We start from the raw sequence: 13,472 nt of genomic DNA, 5'->3' as shown, positions 1-13,472 counted from the left end.
GTGGAACTTTCAACATTTGGTGCTGAATCTTAGCTTTTACACAGACATGGCCCTCCTGGCCAAAAGTGGAACATTACCAAGCATTTAGACAGATGTCTTCTGTTACCTTGAATTACTATTTTGTGAACCGACATTTTAACAAGAGGATTCAAAGTTCATATGTAAGCAGCACAATACCACACTCACAAGATTTTGAAGGTCCAGGTGGCTCAGAGTGATAGCCACAAAGCCTCCAATCATCTGGATTTGTTCTAACCTTCATAACATGACTTGTGTAAACTGAATAGGGCAGCAACTCACATGAAAGGCACAACTGAAAAAGGAGCCATGGTGTCGATGGCCTCCAGCAGGTTAATGATTACACACCCTGCACTATAACAGAGAGACAGACAGTGAACCCCTCAGTGTTTTAGCTTTGGATGAACAGCAATGTCAGGACAGCGAGTATGTGTGTCTGACTTTGAGGAGGAAGCTAGAAAAGTTCTTCCCAAAGCTGTGTATGACTACTATCGCTCAGGAGCTGATGAACAAAACACATTGGCTGACAATGTTGCTGCCTTCAAGAGGTATGCATACACACACGCGCACACACATACACAGTTAGTTAACCACTTTGTTTTTAGTACGGCAGCAATCACACTTGTGCATACTTTTATTATTATTTATCTTATACTTTTTTACAGTACAGTATAACTACATGCCGTTTCCTATAATATATATATACACACACACACACATATAAACAAGTATTCATAATTTGAGAACGTATCTGCTACTAGGACGATCTAATACAGCTAGCTGTGGCAGGATAGCGCCTTTCACGGAACCCAAGGACGCTTTAAATATGTTTTGTGAGGACAAAACAGTATACAAAAGTAAAAAGTAGATCTACTGTGTATATAAATAGATGTATGTAGGGCATGACCACAATGCTCATTATTCTCTTTTCATTTTTTTGCAAGTCTGTAAAGTCTTCATATTGAGCTGTGTGTACATTAAACCCTTTGTATGTATGTGTGAGCTCTGTTTTCTTTTCTTTTCTTATGCAAATATCCAAAATCATACCAGTTCTATCTCTCTCCGACTTTTCTCCCTGAAAAGCTTATACATATGTTCTTTTCCCGTCTGGACTATTGCAACGTCCCTTTATACATGCCTTAGTCAAACCTTAGTAACTTGTTTGCTGCATGTTGCTGCTCGTATCTTGTCTTTGTTGGCTGTCTCTATGTCAAGGCTGGCTACTCAGGGTGATCAGATATTGTATTTCGGACATTTTTTGCCATGGATTTTATGAAGCACTTTGTAACATTGTTTAGATAAGTGCTATACAAATAAAGTGATTATATTTATATTTTTAAAGGTATTAATGGCAATTGATCATATGACAGGTTTAAAGCCTAACAATTGACAAACTCTGTCATGATCAACTCATTGTTAATTCAGGGGTAATCAGTTGAATCCAAGGAACTTATCTTCATACGTAAAAAAAAAAAAATGGCAAATTTGAGCTCATATGCAGTTCGGCATCTCTGAGAATGCTCTTATAATTTGTGGGTTAGGGACTAAATGAAAGAACAATAAACCAGAGAACCATACCAACTGTGCCTTGGTATCAGTAGTACGAAATTGCACTTTGCATTTACACTGTGTGTGTGCGTGCGCATGTGTTGTGTGTAGGTGGTATCTTGTCCCTCGGGTGTTGAGGGATGTTTCTGTAGTGGATCTGTCTGTCTCCATGCTGGGCCAGAGGCTCAGCATGCCTCTCTGTGTGGCAGCCACGGCAATGCAGAGGATGGCTCATCCTGAAGGAGAAACAGCTACAGCAAGAGGTACACAAAACTGTAGAATGTTGAATAATAGAGATTCGAAGTGTAGAACTAATCTAGTTGGGTACACATAGAATTTAATTTTTAAAGGTCTTCACAAAGTCAGCAGTTACAGCATGCTTAACAGTGTTTTTTGCTATCACCAGATCATTTTTTTTCTAATTTAAACTCCACCACCAAACAAAAAATGTACACTTCATTTTACATGTTTCCATGCAACTGTATAAACCTTTATTTGCATTCATTTTCAGAACCAAAAACATAATACAAAATTAATGTAAATGAAAATGTCTGTCAGGAGATTCTCAGTAGATTATAATCCATCTACCCAGCATGCCGAACTGTGGGAGCAGGGATGATGCTGAGCTCCTGGGCCACCTCTACTATAGAGGAAGTGATGTCAGCAATGACAACCTCATTGAGTGCTGGGGGTGTCCTGTGGCTGCAACTTTATATATATAAAGACAGAGAGCTCACACTGTCATTGGTTCGCCGTGCAGAGGAGGTAGGCTACAAGGCTATCTTTGTTACCGTGGATACGCCATACCTAGGAAGAAGATGGGACGACATGCGCAACAGCTTTCAGCTGCCCCCACACCTTAGGTAGGGGTCGCACCATAGCAATTACATTTTCTTAAATTACCAACATGGAGACTACAGTGTGTGTGTGTGTGTGTGTGTGTGTGTGTGTGTGTGTGTGTGTGTGTGTGTGTGTGTGTGTGTGTGTGTGTGTGTGTGTGTGTGTGTGTGTGTGTGTGTGTGTGTGTGTGTGTCTAGTATGTCTAACTTTTCAACAGCCTCCCTGGCATTCTCTGAGGGAAACTATGGCAGTGACAGTGGTTTGGCTGTTTATGTTGCAAAAGCAATCGACCCCACCCTCTGTTGGGACGACATTACCTGGCTGAAGAAACATACAATTCTACCTGTGATAGTGAAAGGAATATTGAATGGTACGCCCCACAAACACGCACGCATGCACAAACACTGCAAAAACACACACAGTTACTCCATTGTGCCATGAAAGTAAGACTATTGGTATTCATTTTCATTTAAAAAGTTGAATTTTCATTTATTTTTTTTACAGCTGAAACAAATGCTGTTATATGAAGTAAAATAATTCTTTTATTTTTGTCAACACATCCTTATAGTTTGTTCCTGACACATCATGATCAAAATGACCTTGTTCAGCAGTTTCTGTGTGTATGATAGGTGAGGATGCTGTCAAGGCTGTCAACTATGGTGTCAGTGGCATCCTAGTGTCCAATCATGGAGCTCGACAACTGGATGGGGTTCCTGCCACGGTCTGTGTGTTGCTTATTCTTTGAGAAATGGTCAGAAATCAAATAGTCTTAACCAATATAACATCTAAATTAGACCTATTTAGATTTTTCATGGCTGCACTGTGGTCTCTTAAAAAAAGTACATGATGTTATTCACTATATTTCTTATTGTCAACAAAACCAGTGAAAACAGCAGCTTCAAAAATGTTAGAACATCTCTCATTGTGTCATCCTCCTGTTACATTGGAGAATATCCTTGAATAACTTGAAAGGTGCCACCTTGTAGTTGGGTTGGAAGTTGAACCAGGTTTTAGCTTAAACTTGAAACTGTACTGTTGGGGTTGTAAGTCTGGATAATATTTCTAATTCAAATAAATTCAATTACACTGAATTGATAAAAATAAATTAAATTAAGTTTCCCTTTGTCTAACAGTTTCAAACTGTTTTTTAACAATTTCAACATGTCAAAACAACTGCAGCTTCAACACCTGAGAAGTTAGCTATAGCTTGTCATGTCAGGACTTTAATTCTGGGCTGTAATGGTCTTGTGTTGTTTCACATCGCTTTTAATGAGATTACTGATTTTGAACTGCCCATCCAAAAAATAAAAGATGTAAGTCTGACAGCGGAGTCTAGTCATGCAACCTTGTTTTTCGATTTCTACTTATTGATTTCTACATGTTATTAGCGTCACATGAGATGATTTTCAATGAAAGCAATTGATTTATCGATTTTCCTGGACCTCTAAAACAATTGCTCTAATGGCTGAATAAGCTGTTCTGGATAAAATAGAAAGTCTATCAAAATTTGAAAACACTAAATTATTTATCAGTCGTAGGTCCACGTCCAGATAGGACGGCATCTGGGTCTCGAATCATACAGCGACCCCCCTATTTGTGACCTCTGATTTAGAGGGGCCCAGCTAAATTTGAGGACCCTTTAACACAACAAAAAAAACAAAATGTCAGTTCTACTTAACTGGTGTCCATATCCAGATCAGGGGATATCCCCCACTGCTGTTGATGGTCAATCTGACAGTGACAGATGGTCAGTGTGTTTGTGTGGGAGAGGGAGGCAAAGAGTACGGTCCTGTTCTTTTCACTGCCATTCAGTTTCAACTCGTAAAAATAAACTGTGAATTCCTTGATTTAGCTGACAGCAGTAACTGTTGAATGCTCATATGCACACACAGCTCTCTCTCTCTCTCTCTCTCTCTCTCTCTCTCTCTCTCTCTCACATTGGGGTTGAGGGATGACTGAGAGGGGATGGCAGACTTTGAAGGTTATTAATGGGGATGTTTTTTTGGTAATTTAAAGGGGATGGCTTCCCCTTTCCTCCAATCTGTAAATCACCTACTGAATAACAAGTAAACAAAGTGTATGTTTTTGTGTGCGTAGCTTGATGTGTTAGATGAGGTGGTAAAGGCAGTGCAGGGTCGCTGCGATGTCTACATGGATGGAGGAGTGAGGCGCGGGACTGACATCCTTAAGGCCTTAGCACTGGGAGCAAAGGCCGTCTTCATTGGCCGACCAGTGCTCTGGGGCCTTGCTTGTCAGGTGAAGCACAACACTTATCTACGGCCCTGTTCAGACCTGGTATTAACATCTGTCCTGAGAGAGTTTTTCATTTCAGACCTGGTTTGATGTCTCCAAATGTATCTTCAGTTACCACTTGCGATCAGATCTCTCTGCAATATTCTTTAAACATCTATGTCATTGCTTTTCACATAAACTAAAAGGTGACGGATTTTAGCCAGTTTGATTATACAGACATGGGTCTTTTGTCAAAGGTCTGTGTATGTATGCATTTGTTGGTGAGAGTGAGGAGCAAGGAGGGACACAATGCACTCAGTAGTGTTACAGCTCAAGGGTAAATACTGTGCCTTGAGGAGAGGAGAGGTGAGGCTGTGTAACCAGCAGTATGTGGCTTTTATTTGAGTTTAATTGTCTTATCTTTGTAAATAAGTAAATAATTATTTTCACTTCAGAAAAACCAAGAAGTCTGCTGAGTCTTTCTGCCTACCATCCTTTTTTGACTATCGAGCTAGACTATCTCACATTTATTAATTAATCTCTCTGAATTGAACCTCTTAGAAAGTGCTGCCCATAGGTGCACTGTATGAATGTGTGTGTGAATGGGTGAATGGGTAAAAACTGTAATGTAAAGTGCTTTGAGTGGTCATCAAGAATAGACAAAAGAGATATATAAATACAGACCATTTCACATTTAATTAGGCAGTTGCCAAAGATCAATCAAGTCATAGGAAAAACTATGGGGACTGTAAACATACTTTGGTCAGGGTCAGAGGATGTCAGCTGAATGGGTGGTCCTTCACTGGCGTCCAGGGGACATTTGAGTTTTGACTGCTAAAAGAATATACGTAGCCACATTTGTCCCAATTTGTCCCTTAAATGTGTCAATGCATTTACACCTGCACTTAGAGCTGACCACTTGAACTTGGATCTCTCCGAATGGATGTTATTACCTGGTCTGAACAGGGCCTTACTAGCACAAATTATTTGAATTGCTTCTTGTATCTGAGTTTCTAAACTGAACAATTACATTAGCTTTTCTTGAAATTCACTATCAATGGATTTGAAACCTTATTATTTGGACTTGGATACGGACTTGGATATGTTAATTGAGCATGTGAATTTGTGCCCAGGGGGAAAAGGGAGTGACTGAGGTCCTTGAACTTCTAAAGGAGGAGCTGCGACTTGCTATGGCACTGTCAGGTAACACGCACGCACGCACGCACGCACGCACGCACGCACGCCAAGTCTGTCCTCAAATTGAACTGTGACAAAGTGTGTGTGTGTGCTCGCGTGTGCATACATACCTGCGCATGTCTGTGTGTGCACGCCTGTGCATGCATACTAGTGTGTGTCTGTGTCTCTGTGTGTAGGTTGCCGCTCCATATCTGAGGTGAGCCGGTCCCTGGTCAGGAAACTGGATTTTACCTCCAGGATGTGAAAGAAGAATCTGTGGTTGGACTCACGGGACAATGCAATCTTGATGGATCCCTGAACTAATTCATTTGTTACTCATTTGTGCCATAAATAGTATTATATCATATGTACAGGTTTTTACTTTGACTTGTTACTATGATATTATCCTAAAGCTGTGTCATGTTATATAAAATTGTAGAAGTTGTTTACTTCATGATAACCTTAGCTACTTCATCTGTCCCTTTAGAAAGACAGGAGGTCATTATTAAAAATCATGTTTGATGTGACTAACAAGCTTTGCAGTGTATTTAATGATATCATTCTCATTCTCTGTCATCTTATAGCACCAATACTACTACTACTTCCACTACTTCTACTATTACTACTACTCCCCAAAAATATGTAGCAACAACTTCACATGGGCTACACTGTACCCGCCAAATGCCCATGTGGTGATGGAAGAAATTGCACAATATGACATGAAATGGCTACACCCTAATTACTATAAAATCCTGATGCACTGGAGAGGCTAAATATAAATTTGAGTTGCAAGATATTGTGATGACAGGATTTATGTTCCAACATAAATAATAACAATGAATTTTATTTTATTGTGCACACAGGAATAACTAGAGTAAGACCAAAGGTTAAAATCACAGTAGAGAGGGTTAAGATGATATTAAGTTGGGAAAATGATTCAAACAAATGTTTTGATATGAGATTTGAACAGGACAAAACAATATGTTTGTGTGGTATTTTAATAATTCGCTAATTTACCAAACCATCCAACAACTGATGACTATTTACTAACTAATACATACAATACGGTTTATAGAAAAAGGGAGTCAAACTGGGCCATAGGACAACTACTGCCCCATTGAGGGCTTCTCTGCTCTTGGGGTCTGTACAATTAAGCAAAGTAACTGGCTTATTAGGGTAATTTTGTCGAGAGTAACATTATGTATTTTTGTACTTTTTAATTCTACTCATATGACCATATGACCTCTTTGATACATTTTTGCAAACGACTATCACAGGTGTCATCAGTCAGTAATAGATGGATAAAGACTGCTTACCAAAAAGGGAGCTTAACAAAGGTGCATTAGAAATATTGTCAGCCAATATTAATTAAGCCAGTTTCTAAATTAATAAGTTTCAGTGTAGATTATTTGATCAAATACTTGAATTTGTACTCTAATTGTAACATGGGGTTAATGCAAGGTTAACAACATATACACCATACAGTCCCTGAACCAGAAAGTCTGGTCTTGTTCGTGTGTGTCTGTAGTTTGTGATAATATGTATATGTATGTCAGCTTATTTTTGTATTGAGTTTGGCCTATTTTTTTCTGTTGATGGAAATACTTGAATATGTTGAAAAAGCTAAGTACAAATATTTCGAAATACAAAAAACTATACAAATGCTGAATTATTCTTAGACACTTAGCCACTATCAACGTCAACACTGGGCAAAGACACTCCAGCCTCCCCCTGTCCAGAGCCAACCTTTAAAATCCCTACTCATGTTTAACACAGAAAGAAACTTCCAAACTTGTTGTAGAGTTCAAAACAATGAAAGACACAACGATCTGGGTCAAAGGCATCACCAGCGGTGGAAAGATAAATCAAGTCATCATTGAGGGACAGACCTCTCTATGAGCTGAGTGAGAAACCCCTCTTCCTTCAGATATACAACCACAGCTTTATACATGCATGAGGCATATGAAATGTGACCGTGTCCACCTGTTCTCCAACTGCCAACAGCACCCTCTCCATTGATTGGCTTCGGTGCCCCAGCTTCACTCCATGTCTCAGAGGATGCGATCCCACCTGAGAAACACAGCTCCAAAGTTGGAATTGCTAAATAGAGTTTAGTTTTAAGATCGAACTGAAAATCAGTCCAAAACCCTGTCACATGTTTACACTGAAAGGTATGACTAAATGTTCTAGTGTTCCCACTATATAATTACAAAAAGCATATGATTTCCATATTAGGAATACATTTTAAAATACAGTTTGTAAATTTTTATCATAGAATGTGTACAGAACTTTACAGAACACAAGTATAATTTATTACATTTTTATGAGTAGCACATTTGCAGGATAAAGGAAAAGTAAGTGGAAGTTCGAGATCTGGCAGCAGGCGGTGGGTCAAGGAACGAGGAGATTGAGGGAAATAAAATCGCACTAAAAAAGGTCATAAAAATCATTAAAGGACAAGAAAACTTGTCAAAAGGATGGAGAAGGCAAACAAAAGGATTTGTCTCAGAAAAATCGAAATACCGAGAGTAGTAAGAATACATTTCTCCCTTGCACCGCTGAGTCACTATTATGTTAACAGTTGAATAGACTAAAGTAGTATTCTTCACTGGGAAAGGATTAGAGGAAATGCTTTCAAGTTGTATGGAAATTCTCGATAGGTGGTTGAATCATTTCGATTCTTAGGGGTATCTCTCTCATCTCAATGAAACTTTCAAAATCAAAGGGAAGGCCCATTGCATTGGAAGGAAATTAATACTTAAATAATTGATAAATAATAATTAATAATTAAGAGTGGCAGCGGCACTGGGGTCAGAAGATATGAGGCAGACATATCAATTCAATGCAAAATCTGGGGCAACTTTCTTTAGAGAACAGGACTGATGACAAAAATCTGACAAGACTAATCAGACAGTGTAGGAGTTAACTGACTCCAGAAGATGGCAGTGATGCAGCGCTGAGGATGCAAGTTGCCGTTAAACCCCAAAGGAGAAGATCTGGTTGCAGGGTGGAACAGAAGTTACATCTTAACTGTTGCAGCCCGGATGTCTTTGGGAGTGCACTATTGTGCGTGACCAGTGACAGCAATAGATGCATGGAGACAGCTGGCGGCAGGAGGTGAGCTTCGTGCACATATCACTGTCACGTAGGATATTTATAAAAAGGCTGCCGATGAGTTGAGTGGGTCTAAGCTGGTCTGAAACGAGGTCGGAGGGTGAACTCTCTCGTAGCTTTCCAGGTAACGTCGCATCTTTTTACTATCAACCTACAACCATAACATTTTAGGTCCAGTGTTGAAGCGCGTTATGAATGCCGTTGTATCGTTATTGTCCAGCGATGCACTATTCGGGTTTGATTGTGTTCCACACTAATTTCTTTTTAAACAGAAGATATATTGTCCGATCAAATTGTTGCCAAAATAATATCAAATTGGCAACTAAATACAAATCACAGATCAGTAAAGATAAGGAAATAACAAAGACACTAAAAGACAAATAATTAAGTTCAGGTGCCCGGGGACCTGTTTCAGAAGAAAGGTTGAGAGAAAACTCAGAGTTAGTTGGCTCAGACTGAGTCGGTTACTATGGAAACATTATCCATGAATCTAACTTGCTCATTGGCAGGTTCTCTTTATCTAAGGCCCTCTGACTAAAGGAGGTTTCAGATATGGCATGATCATTTCACACGGAGACGCATTATTCTACAAATATTTCTGATTTACCCACCATGTCACATAAACACAATCAAGAAGTTTGATCCCCAGTCTTCCCATCTGCATACTGAAGTGTCCTTGGGCAAGATACTGAACCCCAAATTGCCCCTTAAAGAACAAAAAAGTGCTGCTTATAGATGCACTGTGTGAATGGGGGAATGGCAAAGTATACTATAAAGTAGTGGTCATCAAGACTAGAAAAGCACTGTATAAATACAAACCCTTCAACATTTACTTAGCTTGATTGTTACTTACTCTTATCTCTTATCTTACAGAGGAAAGTCTTGCTGTGGACATTGATGAACTCTCTTCTTGATTGTAATTTCCAGTATTTTAGTAGAGAATTAACAACTGCATGGGGTCTGTTAAGGCAGAATGCTCCACCAGACAGATTACACCACCAGTAACTAGAAGTTATAGCTTTATCAAGAAAAGTGTCATAAATTGAATAGTGCTTTAACAATAATGTGCAGGCTAAATCATCATCTTTCAAACATATACATCAAATACAATTTCGGAGGCATTTTGATGTTTTGAAATACAAAATATCAAATACTGGCAGTGTTGTAAAGGCAGAAATCTTTGCTCTTTTTTGGCTAAAATCATTTTGGTCACAATGTAGCCACTGAATGGTTTCATTGAATGGCATGTCCATCGCAACTAACATGTAATTACATTCAATACATGGAAACCAATCATCGAGCAGATTGTTTTTGCAGTCACTCATCCTTTCATTCTTGCCCCACATAATATCCATTGCAATAATAGAAAGAGTCTTCTCATTACAACCAACCCAAGGCTGGAGAACAAGAAAACTAACAACACAGTGAATTTGAATATATACCATATGCACTATGTTGCTTTGATTACACATTTTTTTAAGAATTAGTGACAGCCCTACACTACACATAACCTATCTCTTCCGCTTCTTACTCTAGAGCAGACCATTTTCCATGGGTTGGGTATTATTACTGCACATGTGTAAAAAAGGTATTTTAGGCCTTTAGTGGCTTCATAGGGAGAAGTGCAACATTTGATTAACTGCCTCAAGTGGTGTTATTTAAGACAATGTTAGTGGGGTCACAGTATCTTGGTGTGTGGAATTAAAATAAGTGATTGTACAGACGTCTGTAGCCCCCTCCTAATCTCTATTGTAGGTTATAGGGTCCAGTATATAATGTCAAGTATACACTAGGGGCAATTAGCATAACAAACTCCAAACAAACTGTTTGTTAGTTGCAATAGGGGTAATATAGTTATCAGGCCTTGACAAGGAAGAAGCAAGCATAAAGATAAAATTGTTGGTGGTATTATTTATGAAATTTGTTATAAATGAGGCTGCTATGACTCTTGAGACAAAACACGTCCAGCAGTTGAAACTGTAAGTTTAAAAATTAGAATATTTTCAATTGTAGTTATGAGGAATTGATAATATGTCTTATATTATCCCCTTCAATTAAGTTAAATCATTATTCCCACTACATCTAAAACAGCATGTCCACAGAGAAGGGTTCAATCTATAATGTGCAATAAATTTAAGAATATTGTTCAATAATTCTTTCCTAAATATAATGAATGAACTCCATTTGTTTTGTGAACAAATTACCTGTCTATGCCATCTGTCACTGAAGGAACGTAGAGAGAGGAACAGAGTGTATCAACAAAGCAAGACAGGCGAGACAGAGATGGAGACAAAGAGTTGTAGAAGGAAAAATAAAGCAAATAAAGTATTGGACCTAAAGAGAACAGAGGTAAAGGAAAAATACTTGAGGCAATTTGGTTTGACATTTAAAACGCTGAGGCAAAAAGAAGTAAAAATTAAATGTTTATCAACAACCTATTCATTGGTCGGCCTGTTTGTTTTAAAGCTGTAATCAATGTATTCAAAGTATTTGAGAGGGTCATCTCCGTCAGGTCTATGTCACCTCCGTCAGATTAATATTTTGATAATATATCAGTGTAATATTTAATAAAGAAAAATTATTAATTTTTCGTCGTATATTAAAATATAATCTGTCTTAACATCTTAACAATCTTATCATATTTTGATAGCTGTTAAAAATATAGTTAAAATTATATTATACGTCCAAAAAGAAAAATGTTATGCTATAAAAATGTATACTTAATGAAAGTAATTTTCCCGAGGGCTCTGTCAGCCTTTGTGATAATTTATTTTTGTTATACTAGGATAATGTGAGTGAAAATTAATTTGTGTTTTTGGTAAGAGAGGGCAAGGCCAAAAGCACATTTTGGAAGGTTGTATCAAAGCATAGCTCAGTTACTTGGATGGTGGATACATCCATATAGTTTAATTTGTCTGAGTTTAAGGTTTTATTTTTTCAATATTGGATCCTCTTTTATCAGATTTCTCAAAAATCAGTGAACTTTAACCTTTGCTTGCCCTGTCTTCCTAGGTACCAGGAAGCAGATAAATGCTCTTCTATTGTGTCCACGAATGATCAGCTATGGACCAGATCACTTTTCATCATGATACTGTGCTGTCAGATGTTCACATGCTCCTGCCTAATGCAAGCCACCTTATGACACGCCTCAACCATGTTGGCCAACCTGGTTTGTATAACATATTCAGGTTTCGAACTTGTGCTACGTTGTATTATGCATTTGTGATATATAAGTAATACATTTGATTCTAACCATATGTCCAGGATGTTGTTAAGATTAAACAATTAATTAGTTAGGGAAATAACCTATAGATTGAGCACTAAAAATGTCAGCATCATCCTAGTGCTTAGCTGAACTTTCTAACTGTATTGTATTCATCTACCCAGTCTTCATCTCCAACTTCAAGATCTTGTTGAATGATGAGGGGCTTGACAACAATGACCCAGGTAAAAGTTTAGAGCAGGAAAAATGTGATGACCCAAGGGAAGACTTGGAAAAAGACACAAATGCCACCCAAGAAAAGGTTGGAGAGGAAGGTGGGGAAGGAAATGTGGAACTGTGCTTAGATGAGGATGGAGACCTTCACATTACACATAGGTATGGAAAAAATGTTTGCTCTTAATGCAATTAGCTTAAAATCATCCTGGCATCATCACAAATACATGCCAGGAGCTTTAGTTAAGGTTCAAATCAAATTAGTTTTCTGTGAAAATGGCAGTCTCTACGTATAACAGGATCCAGTTAGCAGCAGTTCTGTGGACAGGAACACCTTGTTCATGAGTCAGAGGAGAGTGGTCAGTCTGGTTTGAGCTGACAGAAAGGCTACGGTAATTCTGATGACCGATATCTCAGAATGCACAACACATCCAACCTTGAGGTGGATGGTTTACATTAGTCAGGGACCATGTCAGTTTCCACTCCTGTCAGCCAATCCAGAAGAACCATTGGGATGTGGTTGAATGAATGTGCATCTGATAAATCTGCAGAAATTATGTGATGCAGTTACGTCAACAAAAGCAGAGTCTAAGAGAAAAGTTAGTAGTATACGGAACCAATGAGATGAAGATCTGAGGTTGTTTCAGAGTAAATGGAGGATTTACCCAGTATGAATGGGGTATTTCTAATAAAGTTCATGCTGAGCGTATTTATGCAAATTACAACATCGAGAAGTACAAATGTAACTATAACTCTTTTTCAGATGTTTGTTTTTGTGTTGTCTGAGATTATATGAGGATAGTCAGTATTTTAGTTAGTTAATCCAGTGCAGAATCCTGACTATACATTTGATGAGGAATAACAGGTTTGACTTATAAGCTTATATAGAACCCATACCACTGCCTTACGTGGTATCATTGTGATTGATTATATTGGTAGAGTGGGTGGAAACAGTCGTGGGCATATAGAAAGGGGGCACAGTCCTGTGGGGCTCTCGTGCTAAGTGTAAGGGTAGAAGAGATGTGTGGGCATAACTTAACCATCTGGGGACAGTTGAATGAATCACCCTTTCAATTATTTGCAAATATCACAAAATTACATGTATAGG

The 13,472-nt window shown here is 38.4% G+C and overlaps 2 protein-coding genes across 5 annotated transcripts in view; both read left to right on the top strand.

The window, feature by feature from the left end:
* The first annotated feature begins 406 nt into the window (after positions 1-406).
* On the top strand, positions 407-6,348 carry hao1 (hydroxyacid oxidase (glycolate oxidase) 1). Of its 2 annotated transcripts, none has more exons than XM_061090891.1 (8): positions 407-566; positions 1,678-1,829; positions 2,159-2,429; positions 2,604-2,776; positions 3,036-3,127; positions 4,504-4,662; positions 5,772-5,841; positions 6,012-6,348. In XM_061090891.1, the coding sequence occupies exons 1-8, from the start codon at positions 430-432 to the stop codon at positions 6,077-6,079; spliced, it is 1,122 nt and encodes a 373-aa protein (XP_060946874.1). In that variant the 5' UTR covers positions 407-429; the 3' UTR covers positions 6,080-6,348. The 2 variants fall into 2 exon arrangements, with proteins under 2 accessions (XP_060946874.1, XP_060946873.1); XM_061090890.1 differs by having other exon boundaries at positions 3,018-3,127.
* A 2,540-nt stretch (positions 6,349-8,888) lies between these two features.
* The window catches only part of mettl22 (methyltransferase 22, Kin17 lysine), a 31,805-nt gene continuing 27,221 nt past the window's right edge, over positions 8,889-13,472 (top strand). For 2 of the 3 annotated variants that reach the window (XM_061090286.1, XM_061090284.1), the window contains exons 1-3: positions 8,889-9,052; positions 11,941-12,097; positions 12,316-12,526. In XM_061090286.1, coding sequence (XP_060946269.1) covers positions 11,992-12,097; positions 12,316-12,526 — 317 coding nt within the window. In that variant the 5' untranslated portion in view covers positions 8,889-9,052; positions 11,941-11,991. The remainder of the gene's footprint in view (positions 9,053-11,940; positions 12,098-12,315; positions 12,527-13,472) is intronic. The other variant, XM_061090285.1, reaches the window with a different exon arrangement.

The sequence above is a fragment of the Limanda limanda genome, chromosome 17, assembly GCF_963576545.1.
Source record: "Limanda limanda chromosome 17, fLimLim1.1, whole genome shotgun sequence".
Lineage (NCBI taxonomy): Eukaryota > Metazoa > Chordata > Actinopteri > Pleuronectiformes > Pleuronectidae > Limanda > Limanda limanda.
This window is presented reverse-complemented; position numbering and strand designations above follow the sequence as displayed.